The sequence below is a fragment of the Chiloscyllium punctatum genome, chromosome 36, assembly GCF_047496795.1.
Source record: "Chiloscyllium punctatum isolate Juve2018m chromosome 36, sChiPun1.3, whole genome shotgun sequence".
NCBI classification, from domain to species: Eukaryota; Metazoa; Chordata; class Chondrichthyes; order Orectolobiformes; family Hemiscylliidae; genus Chiloscyllium; species Chiloscyllium punctatum.
Genome location: NC_092774.1, coordinates 30,416,632 through 30,443,046, shown reverse-complemented (window position 1 = coordinate 30,443,046; position 26,415 = coordinate 30,416,632). Strand labels below are relative to the sequence as shown.

General features: G+C 45.0%; 2 protein-coding genes across 4 annotated transcripts in view; one reads left to right on the top strand and one right to left on the bottom strand.

The window, feature by feature from the left end:
• Positions 1-26,415, top strand: part of LOC140460054 (uncharacterized) — a 137,724-nt gene that overhangs the window by 77,101 nt on the left and 34,208 nt on the right. The window lies entirely within an intron of this gene.
• On the bottom strand, positions 1,902-25,040 carry LOC140460934 (uncharacterized). 3 transcript variants are annotated; one of them, XM_072555662.1, is made up of 4 exons: positions 24,902-25,040; positions 17,072-17,180; positions 12,827-13,080; positions 1,902-12,641 (listed from the first exon to the last, which is right to left on the bottom strand). In XM_072555662.1, exon 4 carries the CDS (start codon positions 12,493-12,495, stop codon positions 10,969-10,971), a length of 1,527 nt encoding a protein of 508 aa, XP_072411763.1. In that variant the 5' UTR covers positions 12,496-12,641; positions 12,827-13,080; positions 17,072-17,180; positions 24,902-25,040; the 3' UTR covers positions 1,902-10,968. The 3 variants fall into 3 exon arrangements, with proteins under 3 accessions (XP_072411763.1, XP_072411765.1, XP_072411766.1); XM_072555664.1 differs by lacking the exon at positions 12,827-13,080; XM_072555665.1 differs by lacking the exon at positions 17,072-17,180 and having other exon boundaries at positions 24,902-25,018.

Here is a 26,415-nt window from a genome sequence, read left to right as displayed (position 1 = left end):
GAATTAACATGCCAAAGAGCAGAAACCCATTCTAAAAAGTTGAAAGATTTAATCTAAAATTGTTTAATATATGACATCTCCATGACACTGGACTCCTTTGGCTATAAGTTCCATGAACATGATCTCATTCTCCACAACCAACCTGATAAAAGAGCGGTGCTCCAAACGTTCGCGTTTCCGAATACATCTGTTGGTTTATAACCTGGTGGTGTGAGATTTTTAACTTTGTCCATGGGAAACACGTGTTGTGGGACTGGTAAGTTATTTTGTGATCTGTTCCACCTGAAATTTCTCGTCTATGCAGACAGGGGTGAGCAGTCTGTTTTTTGTGCTTTGTGAGAGATCAGGCTAGCAGCTTTTAAATCCTTATGTTCAGCAGCACAAGAAAACTGTAGGTCAGTAATTGTATTTCGAGAGTGGTACTTCCAGCTCTGGTAGTCCTGTTGGGTCACCAGAGAGGGAGGGAGAGAAGATGTCACATCTAAAAAGCAAACCAAAAAGTTTCTGTTTGTTCCGTCAGTTGAGTTGGTTCTGCACTCAGATGAGACTGGATTCTGATTTTAATGGATCAGAATTGAACACTACAATGGAACATCTTAAATTTCAAGAACGTTGAAATGGCAAATCAAACTCTAACCTTGAAGAGATATGCTTCCATTTCTAACCTTGGGTGATCCAAATGAGACATTTTTACTGATCACTCCATTTCAGAGTGCTGCTCTTTCATCAGGTGGTCATGGACAATAAGATCATGATCACAGAATTTATAGCCAAAGGAGTCCACGGTCATGGAGATGTCCTTCACTAAACAATTTTAGATTAAATCTTTCATATTTTAGAATGGGCTTCTGTTCTTTGGTACATTAATCCCAGAACTTGTTTTAAATTACCTTCAAGAATGTCATTTAAATGCAGAGCGTTTCGAACAACAATGTCAGTCTGACTCGATATTGGGACACAGACAGAATTCACACCTATCGTTAGAAAAGCTCTACATTTAAATGACTTTCTGAAATGGCTGATCTTTAACATTGAGAATAGTTACATTGATACTTTCAGACTTTAACAATGTTTCTGAATATATGTTCACTTTTTGAAAAGAACTGCTAAAATCTTTCTGAAACTTGCATCGAAATGTGCGCAGTTAGGCCACAGCCCAAGACAGGCTGTAAAGGATGAATGGCCTAATCCTAGCTTTGTGAAATTGATTCTGACTATGTAGAAATAGAGTCATAGATTTGTAGAGCACAGAAGCAAACCCTTCAGTCCAGACAACCAAATATCCTAAATTAATCTCGTGACCCATTTGCCAACATTTGGTCCATATCCCTCTGATTCTTTTCTATTCGTGTTTCCAACCAGATACATTTTTTTCTTCTTCAGCTAATTGAAGCTGGAGAAGCCTGAAATCTTTAAAGGATTTCCTGAAAAAAACTTTTATGCAAGATTTGGCTCAGTGGTGGATTTTCTAAAGCTTTGCTATTGTAGTTGTCAATTTGTTAAAAAACTTTCAGTTGTTGTTGTCCAAGGCAGAGTAAATATTCATTTAAGATATAATTGAGATATATACATTCTTTACAATGTTTGTCCATCATTTAGTACATTGAGCATCATCTTTTTGTGATTCAACAGATATGATTTGAAGTGAATTCTGCAAGATACTTTTGTATTTTATCTAACTTTGCTTTTGTGTTAAAGATTTCCTTTGTGACATTTTAATTAAAATATCTCAACGTATAATAATGAAACAGCTAATTTATTCTGAAATTATTTCAATTAGTTGGTCGATTGCCAAATAATAGCTTCTTTACTGTTGTAAATATTGATACCCAGGAAAGCTATTTTGTTTAATATAGTTTGTTAGAAACGAAAATCGCTTCGTAATATTCGCTCTAGACAAATTCAGGAAAACAAAGTTTTATTAGCAAGTCTGCAGAGTTGGGTACCCTTCTGAGAAAAAGGCGCCCCGAGGCTTACAAAGTTTCTCATTATATACAGCACAAGTCCCTCCCCTCCTTGGCTCTAACGAGCCATGAGGTTCACATTCTTAAACCGTCATTATTCTCCATTTTGCACCCTTATCACAAAGTCTGCAACAAATGTCTCCAGAGTTGTTGTTTTTTTTACCCTGTAGTCATATCAGTCAAAGACTTATTCTTCTCTGTCTGTGCTCGCGGTCTTATCAATCTGTAGCAGATGTCTCTGTATCAATCTGTAGCAGATGTCTCTCGAGTCGTTTTTCTATCCTGCAGTCTTATCAGTCAAGGACTCATTCTTCCCTGTCTGTGTTTATGGTTTCATCAATCAAGGACCTGTTTGTTTTTACTCTGCTCACAAAATGTCAGCATTTTGCACAATTTAAACTATCCTACTTTTGAGTATACAAAATGTTGTCCAGGCACATCTTAATTGTTTGAACCGAAATTGCCTCTCACAATTCCCCCCTTTCTCTTTTTAAGATGTGCCTGACCAAGATAAGCCTCCCCTCCTCAAGGGCCCGGGAAATCCTTGGTCTTTCACAGCAACAGCTGTGGGATTGGTGTGGGAAAGAGGGATTCCACTTCATGGGGCATTGGCATCAGTTTTGGAACAGGGGGGATCTGTACCATTGGGACGGTCTCCACCTGAACCGATCAGGTACCAATGTTCTCGCGAAGAGGATAAATAGGGTGGTCAGTAGGACTTTAAACTTCTGAGTTGGGGGGAAGGGAAAGTGAAAGCGACAGGGAGTATGGAGGTAAATGGAAAGATAAGCAGCAGGATAGCCTGTTTCCAGGCGGATTTAAAATTGAGGCAGACTGAGAATGCAGAAAAAAGCAAGGATAACTTAGGACATAGGACTTCCAACATCTCTAATGATAAGGAAGTTAGCATTAAGGCACTTTACCTGAATGCTCGTAGCATTCATAACAAAGCCGATGAACTAATGGCACAGATAATAGTGAATGATTATGATGTAGTAGGCATCACAGAGACTTGGTTACAGGGGGGTCAGGACTGGCAGTTAAACCTCCATGGTTTTTCAACTTATCGAAAAGACAGAGAGGTGGGCAGAGGGAGTGGGGTTGCCTTGTTAGTTAAGAACAAAATTAAATCTATGGTATTGAATGACATAGCGTCGGATGATGTGGAGTCTGTGTGGGTGGAATTGAGGAACCACAAAGGCAAAAAAACCATAATTGGAGTTGTGTACAGACCTCCTAACAGTGGTCAGGACCAGGGACGCAACATGTACCGGGAAATAGAGAAGGCATGTCAGAAAGGCAAGGTTACATTGATCATGGGAGACTTCAATATGCAGGTGGACTGGGTAAATAATGTTGCTAGTGGATCTAAAGAAAGGGAATTCATGGAATGCTTACAGGATGGCTTTTTGGAACAGCTTGTCATGGAGCCCACAAGAGAGCAGACTATTCTGGACCTAGTGCTTTGCAATGAACAAGACTCTATAAAAGATCTTAAAGTAAGGGAACCCTTAGGAAGTAGTGACCATAATATGGTAGAGTTCAGTCTGGAGTTTGAAAGGGAGAAGGCAAAATCTGATGTAATGGTGTTACAGTTGAATAAAGGTAATTATGAAGGCATGAGAGAGGAACTGACTAAAATAGACTGGAAGCAGAGGCTAACCGGGAAGACACTAGAGCAAAAATGGCAGGAGTTTGTAGGTATAATTGAGGACACTGTACAGAGGTTCATTCCCAAGAAAAGAAAGATTAACCGGGGAGGGATTAGACAACCTTGGCTGACAAAGGAAGTCAGGAAATGTATTAAAGAAAAAGAGAGATCCTATAAAGTGGCTAAGAACAGTGGGAAATCAGAAGATTGGGAAGGATACAAAAGCAAACAGAGGATAACAAAGAGTGTAATAAGAAATGAGAGGATCAAATATGAAGGTAGGCTAGCCAGTAATATTAGAAATAATAGTAAAAGTTTCTTTCAGTACAGAAGAAACAAACGACAGGCAAAAGTAGACATTAGACCACTTCAAACTGATGCAGGGAGCCTAGTGATGGGAGATAAGGAAATAGCAGGAGAACTTAACAAGTACTTTGCATCAGTTTTCACAGAGGAAGACATGAGTAATATCCCAAAAATTAAAGGGTGTCACGGGGCTGAGTTGAGTATGGTTGCCATTACGAAAGAGAGAGTGCTAGAAAAGTTAAAAAGTCTTAAAATTGATAAATCTCCTGGCCCCGATGGGATACACCCTAGAGTTCTGAGAGAGGTTGCTGAGGAAATAGCAGAGGCATTGGTTGAGATCTTTCAAGAGTCACTGGAGTCAGGAAAGGTCCCGGATGATTGGAAGATGGCTGTAGTAACCCCCTTGTTCAAGAAAGGATCAAGGCAAAAGATGGAAAATTATAGGCCAATCAGCTTAACCTCGGTTGTTGGTAAAATTCTAGAATCCATCATTAAGGATGAGGTTTCTAAATTCTTGGAAGAGCAGAGTCTGATTAGAACAAGTCAACATGGATTTAGTAAAGGGAGGTCATGCCTGACAAACCTGTTGGAATTTTTTGAAGAGGTAACAAGTAGGTTAGACGAGGGAAACCCAGTGGATGTGGTCTATCTAGACTTTCAAAAGGCCTTTGATAAGGTGCCACACTGGAGGCTGCTGAGCAAGGTGAGGGCCCATGGTGTTCGAGGTGAGCTGCTGGGATGGATTGAGGATTGGCTGTCTAACAGAAGGCAGAGAGTTGGGATAAAAGGTTCTTTTTCAGAATGACAGCCGGTGACGAGCGGTGTCCCGCAGGGTTCGGTGCTGGGGCCACAGCTGTTCGCATTATATATTAATGTTTTGGATGAGGGAACCGGGGGCATTCTAGCAAAGTTTGCCGATGATACGAAGTTAGGTGGACAGGCAGGTAGTACTGAGGAAGTGGGGAGGCTACAGAAGGATCTAGACAGGTTGGGAGAGTGGTCCAGGAAATGGCTGATGGAATTTAACGTGAGCAAGTGCGAGGTCTTGCACTTTGGCAAAAAGAATAAAAGCATGGACTACTTTCTAAATGGTGAGAAAATTAATAAAGCCAAAGCACAAAGGGATCTGGGAGTGCTAGTCGAGGATTCTCTAAAGGTAAACATGCAGGTTGAGTCAGTGATTAAGAAAGCGAATGCAATGTTGTCTCTTATCTCAAGAGGGTTGGAATATAAAAGCAGAGATGTACTACTAAGACTTTATAAAGCTCTGGTTAGGCCCCATTTGGAGTACTGTGTCCAGTTTTGGTCCCCACACCTCAGGAAGGACATACTGGCACTGGAACGTGTCCAGCGGAGATTCACACGGATGATCCCTGGAATGACAGGTCTAGCATATGAGGAACGGCTGAGGATACTGGGATTGTATTCGTTGGAGTTTAGAAGATTAAGGGGAGATCTAATAGAGACGTACAAAATAATACATGGCTTTGGAAAGGTGGATGCTAGGAAATTGTTTCTGTTAGGCGAGGAGACTAGGACCCGTGGACACAGCCTTAGAATTAGAGGGGGTCATTTCAGAACAAAAATGCGGAGACATTTCTTCAGCCAGAGAGTGGTGGGCCTGTGGAATTCATTGCCACGGAGTGCAGTGGAAGCCGGGACGCTAAATGTCTTCAAGGCCGAGATTGATAGGTTCTTGTTGTCTAAAGGAATTAAGGGCTACGGGGAGAATGCTGGTAAGTGGAGCTGAAATGCGCATCAGCCATGATTGAATGGCGGAGTGGACTCAATGGGCCGAATGGCCTTACTTCCACTCCTATGTCTTATGGTCTCAAGTTCCTGCGTCCCATGTTGTGGAACCGCCACTGCCTGGAGTTGGGAAATATTTTTCTGAATTAAAAACTGAATACAGGGGGTTAGGCAGGGTAATATGAGGAGAAGCATCACGCCCCCCCCCCAACCACCAGCAACGCCGTGTGCCACCAACTACCACCTAGGAGACCATCCCACCATCCGATGCCACTAAGAGGACGCCAAGATTGTACTGGCACATGGGCCAATTTCCGAATTTCATCGGAAATTTTCAAAACCGCTTTACCATTATCGTCAATTTCTAGACAGCAGTTAGTCAGGTTAAATTTCCCGCACACGCCCCCCTCCGAGGCCAACAGATAATCCAAGGCAAGTCGGTTTTGATATATAGCAGCCCTCATCTGATCCTGCTGCTTAGCCAGCAGCTCCAGGGCCAGGGCAGTCCGGTTAGTAATAACCTCTACGACTGCTTGGAGCCTGATAATTCAATTTAACATATAGATAGGAGTACGGTATCCCCATGATCTGTCCTGTGCCCATGTAGCTGGCCCGTAGTATGCAATTATCCGGGCCGGTGGCCACTCATCCCCCCAGTCACCGACTTGGATATCCCTTGGCAACCTACGGAGGGAGTCAAAGAGTTTAATTCCCAAATCGTCGCCTTCCTTCCGGGGTAATAGGAAGAACGCAGGTCGTATTAGACCCAGGAAGCATACCCCAGCCCATCCCATGGGCAGTTTGGAGTATGCCTGATTACCGCATATCCAAAATAGGCCATCTGGAGCAGGCCCTCCCTGCCTCACAACGTCATCCCACAGTTCCTTTACTCCAGGGACGCCCTCATAAGGACCAGGACCACTGCAATTCCAGTAACCAGCCCCCAGCTCGTCAGAGGAGGAATCAGTACGTAATGGAACGCACGAGCCATGATCTCGGTTTGCAATGTACCAAGTAATATCCTCAGGCCACCATACTTGCGTGGTCGCGTCCAATACATTCTGACAGGGACTAATCCCTACCTCCACGATTCCCTTGCCTTCAATACAGAACTGGCCCTCAGGGCTGTTCGTCAGTCTCCACCCCTGGCTTTTCCTTTCGTTGACATGAGTCCAAGTGGTTTGCAGCAATTCCCATATGTCTAAGCTTTGACCAGTCCACGGCCATTGTTCCGACATATGCGGCCCCCCACAAACCCAGCAATTGCTAACATTTAAAACAGTGGCTATTCTAGAGGTGAGATCAATAAACAGGTTTTGTGTTACATCAGGGAGTTCAATCTTTTCTTCTACCTCTTCGTATACAGATGGCACTTTAGAGAGCACGACCGTTCCCTGACGGTCTTGCTCTTTCCCCAACCCCCGATCAGTGTTCTGTATCTTGGTCTCCTTGACTCTGTCAACCTGCTCCCTGAGCAACACGGAGGATAGGCCCCACCTCCCATTTTGCTAATACACACCCAGCGGTCATTTATAGGGCATCCACGGATTTTGCCACCGTATCCCTTATTATACACCTGATAATAGGGTCTTCCACCCTCCCAACATTCGTGTCGTGCACTCACATCGTAACACCAATCGTCCACATAGGAATGGGACACAAATGATCCCGAGTAGATTCGAATCCCGGAGCCTTACTGTAGTCCGACATTTGTCACATCTCCCCTCGCCCTCCCCCACATACAGGAGTAAACTGATCAATATCCCCACCAATACAGTCCAAGTAGAGTTCATTATTGCTGTCTTTTCAGTTTTACCACCAACGGCTTGTCCCCTTGCTCGCATGTCCAAGTGCTCTCTCCTTCTGGCGGAACAGGCCCCTTTATCCTTGATGCGTGGACCCACCCTTTTTCTTTCGTCCGAACAGCTGCTTCAGTTGTTAACAGAACCAGGAACGGTCCTTCCCACCGCGGCTGGAGCTTTTCGGCCTTCCAGGTCTTAACAAGTACCCAATCTCCGGGCTCCACCTTATGCAGGAGGAAGTCGAGCGGCGGAGTCTGAGCCAGGAGACCTTTCCTCCGGAGTTCTGCAAAAGAACGGGATAAGGCCAGTAAATAGTTTCTGACAAATACATCTCCCCCTTGTAGAGTGGGACACCCATCAACCTTACTCCAATATGGTAATCCGAACAGCATTTCATAGGGGGAAACCCCGACATCCCGGCGAGGTGCCGTACGTATCCTCAATAGGGCAATGGGCAGGTACTTCGGCCAAGGTAACTTAGTTTCTAACACCAGCTTAGTCAATTGGGTCTTGAGCGTGCCATTCATTCTCTCAACCCGACCCGAACTCTGAGGATGCCAGGGTGCATGGAATTTCCATTGGATACCCAGAGCAATACAGATCAAATGGTGTAGCTTAGAAATAAAATGTGTCCCGCAGTCGGAGTCGATAGATTCCATTATGCCATATCTCGGGATTATGTTCTCTAACAACAGTCGGGCCACGGTTGGTGCATCGTCTTTGGCAGTTGGGAAAGCCTCTACCCAGTGAGTGAAATGGTCTACTATTACTAGCAGATATTTCCATCTCTGTACTGGGGGTAAGTCTGTAAAGTCGACTTGGATCCTCTGAAATGGCCTAATTGCGAGGGGCTGACCACCGGCTGGCATAGAACGCATGGCTTTCTGGTTAATACGCTGGCAAGTGGGGCATCCGACTACCTCTTGTTGGGCTAATGTGTATATCCCCCTGCATACATAGTCTCTCAGGATCGTGTCACACATGGCTTGCACCCCCCAGTGGGTCTGATGGTGTAATCGGTGCAGAATACCCCGGGTGATCTGTTTGTTCAGTACTTGTCTCCCATCAGGAACCGTCCACTTCCCGTTAGTATCTAGCCGGGCACCCAATTGATCCATTTTATCAATCTCCCCCTGGGTGAAGACGGGTTGTTTAGCGAGCCCTTCCCTCAACGGTATTAATGTTAATAATTGGACGGGTTTTTCAACCGCTGCCCGCTTGGCTTCCTCATCTGCCAGCCGCTTCCGGTGTCGACCCCTTCTGGTGACCGGGTACATGGACTACTGCGAGTTCCGTAGGTAACGCCAGGGCCTCCAACGTTAGGCTGATCATTTGTTCGTGAGCCAATTCTTTTCCCCGGGAGGTTATCAATCCTCTCTCTTTCCAGATTTTCCCGAAAGTATGAACGATTCCGTATGCATACTTTGAGTCAGTATATATGGTTCCCACTTTCCCTTCCAACAACTTCAGGGCCCTCTGGAGGGCGTACAACTCACAGGATTGGGCTGACCACTTCCCGGGCAGTCGTCCGGACTCGATCGTCTGTTTCGTTGCACCATCTATGACAGCATAGCCACTGTACCGGACCCCACTGATGCACCGGGAGGACCCATCGATGTACAGTTCCTGTCCTTCACCCAGCGGGGCCTCTTGCAGGTCCTCTCGGCATTTGGTCTGCAAGTCTACAAATTCCACACAATCATGCTCCTGTTCCCCATCTGCAGGACGTCCGTACAGAAACTTGGCAGGGTTGCAACTGAGATCTTTTGCAAAATTGAGATCGTCCCCGGTCATCAAAATCGTCTCATACTTCAGGATGCGAGAGTCTGTTAACCAGCGGTGAGCCTTTTGAGCCAGTATGGTACTAACCGAATGTGGGGAGTATACTGTGATCCTTCCTCCAAAAGGTAAGTTTTCGGGCCTCTTCCACTAACATTGCCGTAGCTGCCACTGCCTGTATACAGGTCGGCCATCCACATGACACAGGGTCTAACATTTTTGACAAAAATGCAACCGGCTGACGTTTCCCTGCCCGCAGCTGGGTAAGCACACCCTGGGCAATTCCGCCGGCGCTATTGACATATAACTGGAACGGTTCCTTCAGGGTGGGTAAGGCCAATACCGGAGCTCAGATCAGTTTACTTTTAATAATATTAAATCGCTGCTCCTCCTCATCTGACCAGTCCACCTTTTGTCCTTCTTGTCCCAGTTTGTCGTACAAAAATTTTACTAGAGTGGTGTAACTTTCAATCCATATCCGGCAATATCCTACTAGCCCCAGGAATTGTCTGATTTCCTTCTTCGTCCTGGGTATTGGCATACCCGTAATCCCTGATATTCGTTCTGGCGTGATACGGCGATGCCCCTTACTGCCTTGATGGCCCAGATATCTTACCTCTTGCTCCACAAACTGGAGTTTTGTCCTGGAGACGCGTAGGCCCTGTTTCCCCAGGAAGTTCAGCAGGGCAACGGTGTCTGCTCGTACCTCCTCTTCTCTTGGTCCTGAGAGTAAGAGATCATCGACATACTGGAGCAATTGATTCTCCGCGTTACACCGAAATCCTCCTAAGACCTGCTCCAGTATTTGTCCAAACAAGTTGGGTGACTCCGTGAATCCCTGCGGCAAGACAGTCCATCTTAACTGTCGCTTTCGTCCTGTGAAGGGATTCTCCCATTCAAATGCAAAAAGGTTCCGACTTTCATCGTCAAGGGGGCAACTCCAGAAGGCATCCTTCAGATCTATTACGCTGAACCATTCATGTTCGGGGGGAATTTTACTCATTAACGTGTAGGGATTGGGTACCACCGGGTATCTAGCCTGGACTACTTCATTCAACCCCCGCAAGTCTTGCACCAGCCTATACGTCCCATCCGGCTTCCTCACAGGAAGTATTGGAGTATTGAAAGGGGACATATATTCCTCCAGTAGTCCATCTGTGATTAATCTTTCTATCACAGGTTGTAACCCCTCCCCTCCTTCCATAGCAATCGGGTACTGTTTCCTTCTTACCGGGCCTCTTCCTGGTAACATGGTGATTTGGAGAGGTTTGATGTTTAGACTCCCTCTGTTCCCCTCTCGGTACCATACTTCCGGGTCTATTTGTTGATCATCTTCTTCGGTGAGGGCGAGCAACCTTACCACCATTTCCCCGTTACTTGGTACCGTTCCGATCCCTAGTTTGACCTGCAAGTCTCTTCCTAACAAATTAAACCCTGCCGATGGCAGTAGAAGGAGGTCTCGTTTAGTAGTTCTGTTTTCATACCCAATTTCCACGTCCTCCACTACTGGGACTTGCAATGTCTTTCCTCCAATGCCAGATACCCCCATAACTGTTCTTCCTGCTCGGGCGCCGGGGGGTATTTGGATTATACTTGATCTTTCGGCTCCCTAGTCTACCATAAATGTGATCTCCGACCCTTGGGGCCCTACTTTCAAGTTTACCAGGGGTTCCTGTCGATAGTCCTTTTGCCCCAAGGGTAGGAACCCCCGACCCCCCTAATCTTCCTCCATCAGGGCGTACGACCGCACTTCCCGCTTGTAGCAGGGGCACTCCCGCTTAAAATGTCCCTCTTCATTACAGTAGTAACATCTGAGTATCCTCCTCGTTTCCCTGTCGCAGCCTCGAGTTCCTCCACCCTTCCTTTGTTCCGGCCACAGTCCTCTTTTCCTCTGCTCTTGCCATGACTCTCCCCTTTCCTGTTCCTGCCACGGCTCTCCCTTTTCCCTCCTTCCAGCTGTCACTTGTTGCACCGTTTGCATCATTATCTTTGTCGCCTTCTTTTGCTTCTCATCGTCCCTTCTCACAAACACCTTTTGCGCCTCCCGTAGTAGTTCACTTAGAGATTTACTATCCCAATCATCCATTTTCTCCAACTTCTTTCGTATGTCCGGCCAGGCTTTTGATACAAACTCGACCCGTATGAGTTGTTGTCCCACTTCCGTCTCAGGGTCCACCCCAGCGAACTGCTGCAAGTTCTTCCTAATCCTGTCTAGGAAGTCCGTAGGGGTTTCCTCCGGGTTTTGATGATTCCCAAAGGCCTTGGTAAAATTGTGCCCCTTCGGGGCTGCCTGCCTTATTCCTTTTATCCAATATTCCCGCATGTCTCTCATGTTGCGCCGTCCTTCCTCCGTTTTCTTATCCCACTTGGGGTCGGTGAGGGGAAACTTCTGCTCCCCTCCTGCTCCTCCCTCTCTCTCCCAGACCAACAGCGCAGCTTGTCGTATCATCTGTCGCTCCTGGCTAGAGAACAATGTTCCCATGATGGAATACATCTCATCCCACGTGTAAGTATTCGGCCCCAGGAACTGATCTAATTGTTCAGCCAGGCCCATGGGGTCCTCCAGTAGGCCCTTCATCTCCCTCCTGTAATTCCGTACTTCAGTACTCGTCAAGGGGACGTTCACATATCCCGTCCCTCCTTCCTCGCCCCCCATGGGCACTCCCCGGAGTGGAATCATTCTTGCAATCGAGACAGAGTTTTGTCTGTGACTCCTTTCAGCTTGAGATCTAGTCTGTACTCCTGAGGCTCCTGGTGATTCCTCCCCGTTTTCTTCCCCTTCCCCCGAATCGTCGCCACCCGAAGGATCATTCTGTGGGGCAGACGGGGTCACGTAGGGCGGCGGTAAGTGATCTAAAGGTTCCCATTCTGTCTGCTCTTCTGAGTCTTCAGTAGTGGCCTTCATTTTGCAAGATATTGTGACCGGTAGCCAACAAAGGGCGTAATCACTTTCTTCCTGAATAACATTAGGTTTTGAATTGACATATAAAATCAGAGCTTGCCGGACCCAGTCTTCGTCAGTGCCGAATCTAGGCCACCACACTGAGTCTCCCTGAATAGGGTTCTGGGACCACGTTTGACAGTATTTCACCATCTTTTTTCTAGATTTTCCTTTTCTCCTACCCTGATCCCAATTACTTAACATTCTTCCTAACGGACTATCGTCAGGTACCCCGGGGTATTTTTCATTGTCCACGTTCAAGCCTACCTTTCCCTTATTCGCCTTGGATCCGTTATTTCCCATTGCCGAGGACTTTGTAGAATCGGAGAATCTTGTATTATCGCGTGATAATCTATCACCAGTTAGCCAATTCCCGGACCTTCAGTCCCGTGATCGCCCAGGTCCCTTTGCAGGCACCCCCGGTCTTTGGATTCCTGTGTCCTACGTCTCTGTGAAACAGATCACAGGTACCCCGTAGGTCCACGTTCCTCCGCAAACACGGTCTCTGCAAAATCTCCCACAGACGAGCCCCGGTCTCTAGATTCCTGAGTCCCACGCCTCTGTAGAAAAATCTACAGGCACTCCGCAGGTTCCCAGTCCTCCGGAAACACGGTCCCCGCAAGTTTTTTCTTACCTGGGTTCGGTGCACCGAAATTACTCGATCGTTAACCGTCCCCACTGCCTCGGCCACACCCCTCCTTTGTTTTCCTGAGCCTTCCGGATATCACTCGCTCAAGCCGCGTGGGGCGACAAGCAAGGAATCAGGGACTGCCGAACTCGGCAGGGTGCACCTTCTCCGATGTCCTTCCTCAGCCCCCCCGTGGCCGGAGCGTCGATCGGACGAGCCCCCAAGTTGTTAGAAACGAAAATCGCTTCTTAATAATCACTCTAGACATATTCAGGAAAACAAAGTTTTATTAGCAAGTCTGCAGAGTTGGGCACCCTTCGGAGACAAAGGCGCCCCGAGGCTTACAAAGTTTCTCATTATATACAGCACAAGTCCCTCCCCTCTTTGGCTCTAAAGAGTCACGAGGTTCACATTCTAAACCGTCAGTATTTTTCCATTCCGCACCCATGTCACAAAGTCTGTAGCAGATGTCTCCAGAGTTGTTTTTCTACCCTGTAGTCTTATCAGTCAAGGACTTATTCTTCTCTGTCAGAGTTAGTGGTCTCATCAATCAAGGACTTGTTTTTTTTTTACTGTCAGCATTTGCACAATTTAAATTATCCCACTTTTGAGTGTACAAAATGTTCTTACAAAAGAAGCATGTCTTGTCCTTTATTATAGAGAAGCATGTTTTACCCCACCCCTATGGCTCTATTCCCCTTAGTCTTCAGGGTCATGCACATCTTAATTGTTTGAACCGAAATCGCCTCTCACAGGTAACCCACCCACATCCATTCCCCTACCACCACTGCTCTACACTTAACCCTTAGTAATGCACCTTACCTATACATCATGCATAATTTCACATGGCCAGCACAGCCAATCCACTCCAACCCTGCACAAAAGTCAAAAATCACACATCACCAGATTGTAGTCCCACAGGCTTTTTTGGAAGCGCTGACTTCTGGAGTGCTGCTTCTTCATCTGGTGGTTGTGGTGTATAAGATCATAAGGCACAGAATTTATAGCAAAACATTTCAGCATCCTGCCACTGAAATGGTATATTGAACAAACCTGGATTGTTAAGTCTTTCACAGTTTTGAATGGTTTGCAGGTATCATTACAATGTAAACCCCAGAACTTCTTGGATGCCACCTTCGAGATAACAAGGTTTTATAGCAAAAGGTGACATCTCAGCTCAGACAATGCATTATAGGTGTGAGGTCAGAGTTTGCCTGTAACTCAATCTTGAGTCAGACTGGTTCTATTTCCAAAGTGAAATTCACAAAATATTACATTGATTGACTGCCTGCAGATTGTGCATTTTTTAAGCAAAATTGACTGTATCTGCAAATACACACACACACACACACACACACACACAGTTTGTTGGGTGAATTTGTACTTGCAAAATTACATCTTTCTTTGCTCAGAAACTGCATGAATCAATGTAAGATTCCATAAATCAATTTTTTAGATTAAAATCAGTCTAGCCATTGTGGCACAGACAGTCTCACACAGGGGGCCTCACACCATCAATACATTATGTAGGCTAACACAACAGCAATTGGTAAAGTTCACTTGGGAACGTAATTTTTTTAAAAAAAAGTTTTGTGATTTACATATGAAAGAACTGAAATCAACATGGCCATTCTAACAGATGAAACACTTAAACAATCCAGGTCTTTTTCAATATATAGTTTCAGTTACATCACACTGTAAACTGTTGCTATAAATTCTGTGTCTTACAATCTTATTCTCCACAAGCACCTGATGAAGGAGCTGCACTTTGAAAGCAAGGGCTTTCAATTAAACCTGTTGGACTATAACTGGTGTTGTGAGATTTTTAATTCTGCAAATACACATTCACTCCCATGGATTTGTGTGTGCGTATGTCCCTGAGAGAGAGGAAAAGTCTACATCAGTGCTGTATGTCTCTAAGTCTATTTGATAACAGATGCTTTATTTCTGTTGATGTAAATATTGTAGTAAATCTTCGCTGGGTACTAATAGATATAAGGGAGAGAGAATTCCTCAGGGAGGGCACCAGAAGAATCCTGGGAGACCCCTATTTCTGGTTTATTTCCTAATTAACAAACATTAACCACAAGCACCTATTTATTTCTAATTTTGTTTCATTTTTCTTGTTTTATTCCCTGCGATGATGTAGGAGAATTGTTAGATTTGGGTCAGACATTTTGTTACATATTGAAAACCTGGAAACTATTTTGTGCCTGCAACCATTTTGTGGCCTTCTTAGTGCCTGCTTGCTAAGGGCTTCATGTTTCCCAGGTTAAGATTGTGTTTCCCAGGCTCAGCGGAGATGGTTGGTCTTGCAGCTGTACTGCTCCCTGATAAACAAATTCTTTCCTTGCATGGGACTTTCATTTCCATCCTCCACATATGGCAAGTCAGGCAGGAGATACCATGATCCTGCCAGGTCACCGGCCGATATCGTTTGAGAGATGAAATATAGAGGGTGGTTGCTGCTTTTGGTGTGTCCAAAATAAAAAGGAAAGCTGACCAGAGACAAAAATGCTGTTAAAAATGCTGATACAATTCTCGCTGCCCAGCCACAAGATACGAGTGTGAGTACTCAACAGGCTCCTGGTGTCCTGACGTAATGCTGCTGAGAGCACTTACGCTTTACAAAATTAGTAATAAAGAATTTGCTTGGCCCAGGGTTATGACAAGGGAAACCCTACTTGATAAGTCCTGGACCCACACGGAGGTGCGAGGCTGCGTCAAAAGGCCCCTGATCCATTTGAGTGCCCAACATTCGTTTTAATTGGGGAGTAGAAATCTGCAGTAAGTGTAATTGCTCGCTTCAGGATGTCTAGACTTGAATGAATTTGACATACACGATACTTTGGGAAACTATTAAAGACTCCATTGTAATTCCCCTGGGTTGTGGACTAATGCAGAGACATGAACAACTTGCCTTGAAAACAGTGTTTGATTTGAAAATGGAATGGCTGCATTTCGAGGTATTTAGAGGTTGCACACTTGGTTAAGCAGCTAAGTGTCACAACCAGGATCTATGAAGCTCAACTCCCTAACTTGGACTGTTCTGGAATGTGAGTGCCTCATTACCCTTGTAAGGAAGGAATAAACAAAAACTGACAAACTGAGATATGAAGAAAGTTGGAAAATGTTACAGAGAGAGACGCACGCACGCAGGCAGGCAGATGGGGGGGGGGTCAGAGAGGCAGGCAGACAGTGAGAGAGAGGGGCGCAGGCAGGCACAGAGAGAGAGAGAGGTGCAGGCAGGCAGAGAGAGACAGACAGACAGGGAGAGACTGACTCAGCGCCGACACCCTGCAGTTTGCAGAAAGATTAACACTTTGTAATCTGGTTTGAATGCACATTTGCCTAGGTATGGTGCTGAAATCACAGGGGAAGCTCCTGAAAAGCACAAACTATGGCCTCAAATAGGGTACTCCCTCCGCACCCAAACCAAATTGTGGGTGACCCCTGATGGACTGGTTTGTGTTCATTCTTTGCTGCTGCCTATTTCAGTTGATTCTGTACATTACTGTACACAGTTGAGCAAGAAGGGAATGATTAATACTCTGTTACAAATCTGTTGGCACCCAGATTTTCAGAAAGCAGCTAGGAAATGAGCTGAAGTGTGTTTAATTTGATCATTCAGCCTTTCACTGCACTCTTTCTTATCTTTCTTTCATGAACTATGTTTGATTGGGCCTGATAACGTTGAGTAAATGGGAATTACAATTGAATTCTTTATACATAGAAGGTCAACCACTCTGGCTGCTGGATATGTGCCCATATCCCCATCTGTCCTGAAGTCGCACCAAGTGAGCCCTTACGGAAATTGACCGACTTGCAGCTTTCTTTTCCCCCAGCCTTTGGAACTGTTCGACTGAAAATCAAAGTCACCCCGTAGACAATCCTGTGCTCGGCTCCGTTCACTGTTGTGGCCCTCCTCGCCAGCGATCTCCCAGATGCTGAGATTTCCCCTTCCTGATGAAACCCCGATGATGATTCCCAATCCCTGGAGCCTTCTGCCCCTGTCCTTACTGAACCAGAGGACCACCCCTTGGCAATCCCGCTGGCTCTGGGTATAATCCCCTTTTGCTGACATCCTCAATCTCCCCTTTTTTATTAAAAGGAGGAGGGAATATGGGAGAATTTGACCAAAGTTGACACAAAACTCTGTGGAAGTTATTTTGTCACAAAGCTATGTTTGCAGTAAAATGTAGCCTGCTAACGTAATGCCCTGGCTAAGGAATTCTGTTTTGATCGCCTGACCTTGCAGCTGCGGGCTGTCTCTGCTCCTCAGGCCATTAGACTGTGCTGCTTCATAGAATGATGGATTGGTTCTCTTTGTCCCTTATCGGTAATTCGAGCCCAGCTAAACCTGCAGTAAAAGATAACATTCAGTTTTGTAGACATTAAGAAATGTAGATCTGGACAAGGTCTGTGAACCTTACGACTGCCCCTCAGTTGCATAATTAATGGAGAGTGGGCTTGTGTTTTACCATAAAACTTGTAACATTCTGTATTTCATTGGAATACGTTGGACTTTGTTTTAAACAAAAAAGGCTTCCCCATGGGAATGAATAAAGCTAGTTAATTGCTCAAGGTCTCCTCTCCTGACTACTTTGTTTTAAATGATTTGCCACACGAGTTACTTTGCCCCAACAGCACTAACAGTTACATCGAAGGGAGACAGAATTCCTCATATCGGGGACATCAAAATCCCAGGCGACCACTATTTCTGGTTTACTTCCTTATGAACAAACATGAAGCATGAGCACCAATTGCACATTTGTTTCTAATTTTGTTTCAGGTTTCTCGTTTGATTCCCTGCTATGACTAAACTCTGTGTCTGGATGGTTGACAGGCTGGGAGATCGTGGGTTGGGTCTCAATTGAGAATGTTTTATTGTTCTGGAAGGTGTAAAAGGCAGAGGTCAAAGCTTCAGCAGAAATCCAGCAGAGCTGAGAACGGACGAACATCTTACTCTGTGGGAACAGGGAAATCAACAGAGGACAGAGAAATCCGGACCTGAAATCTGAGCTGACACCAGACTACCCTGTGATCAGTGCTTTGATTAGCAGGGCCAACCCTCTACCTTTACCTCGCTTCACATTTGACTACCCCTCGATATTCAGGATCCAATCTTTTCATCCTGAAGCCGTGTCTCTGTAAGGACTCTCAGATCATAATTAGTTTCTTCAATGCGGACAGATAATTCATTCACATTTGTTACAATACATTCAGACACACCCTTTTTAATTTCAACTTTTGTATCTTTAGAATCCAATCTTGAGTGATGGTACATTTAATCTCCTTGTTCCTTTCTATCATACTCTGATGTTCATTTTCCACATTGCTCACTGATCTTGGTTTGGATTGGCCATGCTAAATTGCCCAGAGTGTCCAAGGATGTGCAGGTTAGGTGGGTTAGCCATGGGAAATGCAGGGTTATAGTAATAGAAGCAGGAGTAGGCCATTTTTTTTTGACCCATCCAGCCTGCTCTGCCATTCATTAAGATCACGGTTGATCTATCCATCATCTCAGCTGCACCTCCCTGCATTGTACCAACTATCCTTCATTCCCCTACCATGCAAAAACCCATTCAACAGTGTCCTGAATATACTTCATGAAGCTGCCTCTACCGCTTCCTTGGGCAAAGAATTCCATGGATTCACTACTCACCGGGAAAAGGAGCTCCTCTCCATCTTCATACCGAATGCCGCCTTCTCTAACCTGCCTACCTGAGACTCCACTTTCAAGGAACTATGAACCTGCACTCCAAGGGCTCTTTGTTCTGCAATACTCCACTTAACTGTGTCAGTCCCGCCAGCATTACTTGACAAAAATGCACCTCAATTTCTCTAAATTAAACTCCATCTGCCACTCCTCAGACCACTGGCCCATCTGATCAATTCTAATTTAAAGCAAATCTCTTTCCTCTCTTATTCTCTAGAAGCTGAAAATCTCCATCCCACACTCTCCCTCCATTCTCACTTTGCTGAACCTAATCCCTGCTGTACCTCATCCTGAAGGGTCTGGTTCATGCTGATTAACAGGCCCACACTCAGGGAGGATCTAATTGAAACATACAGAATACTGAATGGCCTGTACAGAGTGGATGTTGGGAAGATGTTTCCATTGAGAGGAGAGACTAGGACTCGAGGCCCAGCCTTAAAGTGAAGGGACCCCCTTTCAGAATGGAGATAATGAGAAACCCACAGAAGGCAGTGCAGGTCAGGTCACTGAGGATATTTAAGACTGAGATAGATAGGTCTGAGTAGAAAGGGGGATCAAGAGTTATGGGGAGCAAGTGGGAGAATGGGGTTGAGAAACCTAGCAGCCATGACTGAATGGCGGATCAAATTCCTCTCCATCTAAACCCATAACACTATGGCAGTCCCAGTCTATGTTTGGAAAGTTCAAATCCCCGGCCATAACCACCCTATTATTCTTACAGATAGCGGAGATCACCTTACAAGTTTGTTTCTCAATTTCCCTCCGACTATTAGGAGGTCTATAATACAATCTCAGCTATCTGTAAGAAGAATAGGGTGGTTATGGTCGGGGATTTTAACTTTCGAAACATAGACTGGGACTGCCATAGTGTTAAGGGTTTAGATGGAGAGGAATTTGTTAAGTGTGTACAAGACAATTTTCTGATTCAGTATGTGGATGTACCTACTAGAGAAGGTGCAAAACTTGACCTACTCTTGGGAAATAAGGCAGGGCAGCTGACTGAGGTGTCAGTGGGGGAGCAACCATAATTGTATTAGATTTAAAGTAGTGATGGAAAAGGATAGACCAAATCTAAATTAGAGAAAGGCCAATTTTGACGGTATTAGACAAGAACTTTCAAAAGCTAATTGGGACAGATGTTCACAGGTAAAGGGACGGCTGGAAAATGGGAAGCTTTCAGAAATGAGATAACAAGAATCCAGAGAAAGTATATTCCTGTTTGGGTGAAAGGAAAGGCTGGTAGGAATAGGGAATGCTGGATGACTACAGAAATTGAGGTGAAAATGTGCTGCTGGAAAAGCGCAGCAGGTCAGGCAGCATCCAAGGAGCAGGAGAATCGACGTTTCAGGCATGAGCCCTTCTTCAGGAATGAAGAAATTGAGGGTTAAAGAAATTGAGGGTATGGTTAAGAAAAAGAAGGAAGCATATGTAAGGTATAGACAGGATAGATTCAGTGAATCCTTAGAGGAGTATAAAGGCAGTAGGAGTATACATTAAGAGGGTAATCAAGAGGGCAAAAAAGGGACATGAAATAGTTTTGGCAAATAGAATTATGGAGAATCCCAAGGGTTTTCACAAATATATTAAGGACAAAAGGGTAACTAGGGAAATAATAGGGCCCCTCAAAGATTAGCAAGACCGCCTTTGTGAGGAGCTGCAGAAAATGGGGGAGATGCTAAATAAGTATTTTGCATCAGTATTTACTGTGGAAAAGAATATGGAAGATATACAGTGTAGGGAAATAGATGATGACACCCTTGCAAAATATGTCCAGATTACAGAGGAGGAAGTGCTGGATGTCTTGAAACGCATAGAGGTGGATAAATTCCCAGGACCTGATCAAGTGTACCCGAGAACTCTGTGGGAAGCGAGAGAAGTGATTGCTGTGCCTCTTGCTGAGATATTTGAGTCACAGGTGAGGTGCCGGAAGACTGGAGGTTGGCTAATATGGTGCCACTGTTTAAGAAGGGTGGTAAGGACAAGCCAGGGAACTATAGAGCTGTGAGCCTGACGTCGGTGGTGGGCAAGTTGTTGGAGGGAATCCTGAGGGACAGGATGTACATGTATTTGGAAAGGAAAGGACTGATTTGGGACAGTCAACATGGCTTTGTGCGTGGGAAATCATGTCTCACAAACTTGATTGAGTTTTTTGAAGAAGTAACAAAGAGAATTGATGAGGGTAGAGCAGTAGATGTGATCTATATGGACTTCAGTAAGGCGTTTGACAAGGTTCCCCATGGGAGACTGATTCACAAGGTTAGATCTCATGAAATACAGGGGGAACTAGCCATTTGGATACAAAACTGGCTCAAAGGTAGAAGACAGAGGGTGGTGGTGGAGGGTTGTTTTTCAGACTGGAGGCCTGTGACCAGTGGAGTGCCACAAGGATCGGTGCGGGGTCCTCTACTTTTTGTCATTTACATAAATGATTTGGATGCGAGCATAAGAGGTACAGTTAGTAAGTTTGCAGTTGACACCAAAATTGGAGGAGGTGTAGTGGACAGCGAAGAAGGTTACCTCAGATTACAACAGGATCGTGACCGGATGGGCCAATGGGCTGAGAAGTGGCAGATGGAATTTAATTCAGATAAATGCGAGGTACTGCATTTTGGGAAAGCAAATCTTAGCAATACTTATACACTTAATGGTAAGGTGCTAGGGAGTGTAGCTGAACAAAGAGACCTTGGAGTGCAGGTTCATAGCTCCTTGACAGTAGAGTCGCAGGTAGATAGGATAGTGAAGAAGGTGTTTGGTATGCTTTCCTTTATTGGCCAGAGTATTGAGTACAGGAGTTGGGAGGTCATATTGCAGCTGTACAGGACATTGGTTAGGCCACTGTTGGGAGTATTGCGTGCAGTTCTGGTCTCCTTCCTATTGGAAGGATGTTGTGAAACTTGAAAGGGTTCAGAAAAGATTCCAAAGGATGTTGCCAGGGTTGGAGGATTAGAGCTATAGGGAGAGGCTGAACAGGCTGGGGCTACTTTCCCTGAAGTGTCGGAGGCTGAGGGGTGACCTTATAGAGGTTTACAAAATTATGAGGGGCATGGATAGGGTAAATAGACAAAGTCTTTTCCCTGGGGTCGGGGAGTCCAGAACTAGAGGGCACAGATTTAGGATGAGAGGGGAAAGATATAAAAGAGACCTAAGGGGCAACTTTTTCACCTAGAGGGTGGTACGTGTATGGAATGAGCTGCCAGAGGAAGTGGTAAAGGCTGGTACAATTGCAACATTTAAGAGGCATTTGGATGGGTATATAAACAGGAAGGGTTTGGAGGGATATGGGCCGGGTGCTGGCAGATGGGACTAGATTGGGTGAGGATATCTGTTCGGCATGGAAGGGTTGGACTGAAGGGTCTGTTTCCATGCTGTACATCTCTATGACTCGATGACAGTCAATGGGATGAATGGCCTAATTTCTGCTCCTATGTCCTATCTCTTGCTGTCCTGGACTCAGTGAGAGTGGGAACAGGAGAAGGTCATTGGTCTTTTGAGCATGCACCAGCATTGAACAGATCATAATGGGATATTAATCTACCAACACCTCAGTGGATCGGCTGGGACTTTTTTCACTGGAGCACAGGAGGTTGAGAGGTGACCTTACAGAGGTGTATAAAATCATGAGGGACATCGAGGAGGTGACCACCGGGTATCCTTTCCCTAGAGGGGGGGTAACAAGATTATGCAGCAAATTTGAATTAGAGAGGAGAAAGATTTTAAAAAGGCATGAGGGGCTCCTTTACTTTTTACACAGAGAATAGTTGATGTGTGGAATGAATATCCAGGGGAAGTGATGGATGCAGGTCCAGTAACAACATTTAAAAGACACTTGGATAAGTACATGAATAGGAAAGGTTCAGAGGGATATGGGCCACACACAGGTAGGTGCGACTAGTTTAGTTTGAATATAGTCAGCATGGATTAGTTGGACTGAAGGGTCTGTTTCTGTGCTGTCTGATACTATAACTGTTCTTTCCTGGTCTTAAAATCATTTTCTTGCCTTCCCCCATAACCATCTACTTCTTTGCTGTTCAAAACCCAGATGAACTCAGCCTTGAATATATTCAACAACCCCCTAACTGCAGGAAGGCATCCCCACTTCTGAACTCAACTTCTCTTGCTAATATACCACTTGTTTTGCTGATTGCTTGCTGCACCTGTCTGACAACTGGCATTGACTGGTGTAGAAAGGATGCTTAGGTCCCTCTATACATCCACACATCATCCCTGAAGAAGGACCCGTGCCCAAAATGTTGACTCTTCTGCTCCTTGGATGCTGCCTAACCTACTGTGTTTTTCCAGTACCACACTTTTTGACTCTGATCTCCATTATCTGCAATTCTCACTTTTTCCACATCCCAATATATCACCATTTAAGTAATACACCTCCTTTCTGCTTTTTTTTCCACAACAAAGGCTAAACCTTCACATGGTGGTACTGCATTTGCCACGTGTTTGCAAATTGTGGTCTTCAGTACATTGGGGATACCAAGTGTAAACTTGGGGAATGATAATAGACAATAGACAATAGGTGCAGGAGTAGGCCATTCTGCCCTTCGAGCCTGCACCACCATTCAATATGATCATGGCTGATCATCCTTAATCAGTATCCTGTTCCTGCCTTATTTCCATAACCCTTGATTCCACTATCCTTGAGAGCGCTATCCAACTCTTTCTTAAACGAATCCAGAGACTGGGCCTCCACTGCCTTCTGGGGCAGAGCATTCCACACAGCCACCACTCTCTGGGTGAAGAGGTTTCTCCTCATCGTTGTCCTAAATGGCCTACCCCTTATTTTTAGGTTGTGTCCTCTATTTTGGGACTCACCCATCAGTGGAAACATGTTTCCTTCCTCCAGAGTGTCCAATCTTATATGTCTCAATCAGATTCCCTCTCAGTCTTCTAAACTCAAGGGTACACAAGCCCAGTCGCTCCAATCTTTCAACATAAGATCGCCCCGCCATTCCAGGAATTGACCTCGTGAACCTACACTGCACTCCCTCAATACCCAGAATGTCTTTCCTCAAATTTGGAGACCAGAACTGCACACAATATTCCACGTGCGGTCTCACCAGGGCCCTGTACAGCTGCAGAAGAACCTCTTTGCTCAATCCCTCTTGTTATGAAGGCCAGCATGCTATTAGCTTTCTTCACTACCTGCTGTACCTGCATGCTTGCCTTCATTGACTGGTGTACAAGAACACCCAGATCTCTTTGTACTGCCCCTTTACCTAACTTGACTCCATTTAGGTAGTAATCTGCCTTCCTGTTCTTGCCACCAAAGTGGATAACCATACATTTATCCACATTAAACTGCATCTGCCATACATCTGTCCACTCACCTAACCTGTCCAGGTCACCCTGTAAACTCCTAACATCCTCATCACATTTCACCCTGCCACCAAGCTTTGTATCATCAGCAAATTTGCTAATGTTACTATTAATGCTATCTTCTATATCATTAATATATATTGTAAAAAGCTGCGGTCCCAGCACTGATCCCTGCGGTACCCCACTGGTCACCGCCTGCCATTCCGAAAGGGAGCTGTTTATCACTACTCTTTGTTTCCTGTCAGCCAACCAATTTTCAATCCAAGTCAGTACTTTGCCCCCAATACCATGTGCCCTAATTTTGCTCACTAACCTCCTATGTGGGACTTTATCAAAGGCTTTCTGAAAGTCCAAGTACACTACATCCACTGGATCTCCTTTGTCCATCTTCAGAGTTACATCTTCAAAAAATTTTGGATTCGCTGAGCGTGGCAGCTGGATCGGCAGAGGCCGAACAGACCTCCCAGTCACCACTCATTTTAATTCCCCCTCCCACTCTCTTTCTAGCATGTCCATCTTTGGCCTCTTCCATTGTCACAACGAACCAAACCGCAAATTGGAGGAACAACACCTCATCCTCCACCTACGCAGTTTACAGCTCGGAGGACTCAACATTGATATCTCCACTTTCAAATAACCACCCATCCCATTCCCCGACTCCCTTCTTAGCCTGGACCGCTCATTTCCACTGGTCCATGCCACCAACTAAGTCATACCCTCAGCCTGTCTTCACATATCCCCACTTCACCACCCTGCCCCCAGCACTCCCTTTATCTGCATCTCCCCCTACACCTGCCCCCAGTCCTGAAGAAGGGTTACACCCGAAATGTCGACTTCTCCACCTCCTGATGCTGCCTGGCTGGTGTGTTCTTCAAGTCTCCTGCCAGTCTATTTTGCTAATTGAGACACAGACCTGCACCAACGTTTCCAGAGTCTGTCCCCTCCCGGATTCATTCCCTTTCCTATCAATTGCTGCAAGTCAATAATTGAATCCCAGAATGAAAAACAAATGGAAAAGAGAGTGCTGTACTCACAGATCTTGGACAGAGGAAGGAATTTGCCGTCTGGATGAAGCTCAATCTTTACTCAGAGAGAAGAACAGGAGTAGAAGCTTCAAAAGCTCATGGACCAAAGTCCACATTCAGACAATGGGGTGGCTCTGATTGGCAGGAGGACCAGACTCCTTCCGGTCCTCCAGGTTTCTCTATTGGTCAATCAAGAAAAGGTCGCGCGCCTTTTTTTGCGGACAGCGATGAGCATGCCCAGTATTTTGATGACACTAGTGGGCATGCGCACAGCTTTGCTGACACCGGCAAACATGCGCAGTATGCTCTACGTGGATGGTGTTACTGGCAAATTTTAAGAGTCCAAATGCCGAAAGAAAATAAAAAGGACAGAGCCACAATTTTTTGCCCCGTGGTTCGACATGTTATTGCTTTTTCATTTTGTCTCGTTGCTCAACGTTTGTATGTCTTTTCCCCTTGTTGAGAGAGAGTGTCCTAGTGAGTTGACTGTGGGAAGGAGCTGTAACCAGTTACACAGACTGAAGAGCCCTTACACTATTCGCAGCAGGAGGTAACTGTATGTACTTCCTGAGTGTGATCACAGTTTCAATTGTTAATCGGAAACAGAGAGACAAAAGGACACCAGAACTGCGAAGAAGTTGTGGAAAAGTGGAGACGAGGGATTCCATTCCCTGTCGGTACTTTAGATTCATCAGCTCAGTCGCAGTGGGGAGAGGCCGTTCTTCAAAACATTATTACAACATTATTTCCCATTGACAAACACATATTCACGCTGCCTGATAACCTTGAACTTATACGAGTGCCCTGTCATAAAATCTTTAATAATAGCTTTGAACATTTTCCCTATGACACAGTTTCCTGTTCTCGGTCTCCCTTATTGAAGAAAGGAGTTTTCCAATCTAAAGAAACCTTCCCTGAAACTAATGTGGTTTGGAAAATTAAAACCAATGCATTAACTATTTCACTAGCCAGTTTTTCTTTGAGTGTCGGATGAAATCCTTCGGATACCTGGGACTTGTCAACCCGTAGTTCCAACAGTTTACTCAGTTCTACTTCCCTGGTAATTGTAATTTTCTTCAGTTCCTCCCTCCCTTTCAATTCCTGATTTACAGCTAGTACCAGGTTGTTTCTTGTATCCTCTCTAGTAAAGACATTCAAGCTCTTTTCAATTCATCTGTCGTCTCTTTATCCTGTTATTGAGTCCCCAGACTCATTTTCTACAGAACCAACACTTATTTTGTGGGCAAATCTTTCCTCTCCAGAAAATCTTGGTACTGAACACGATAAAATTCACTTTGAAATATTGTTCATTCAAACTTTACCAAGCACACCCTACAGATTTAAAATCCCACAGTGACACCCAGTTTTGTTATGATTGATTCTGAAGAGAAATTTGAATACCAGTGATTAACTGGAAGAACTGTCCACTAAGTTTTCACATTTTTAAACAAAAAAATTACCAATTAATTGGAATAACTTAGCAGAATAGCATGTTTGGCCTTAAATTGTAAATCTAGTTTTCT

What these genes read in the sequence shown, in the direction of transcription:
- LOC140460934 (XM_072555662.1), bottom strand. Translation starts at nt 12,495, where the DNA reads ATGGGAAATAACGGATCCAAGGCGAATAAGGGAAAGGTAGGCTTGAAC.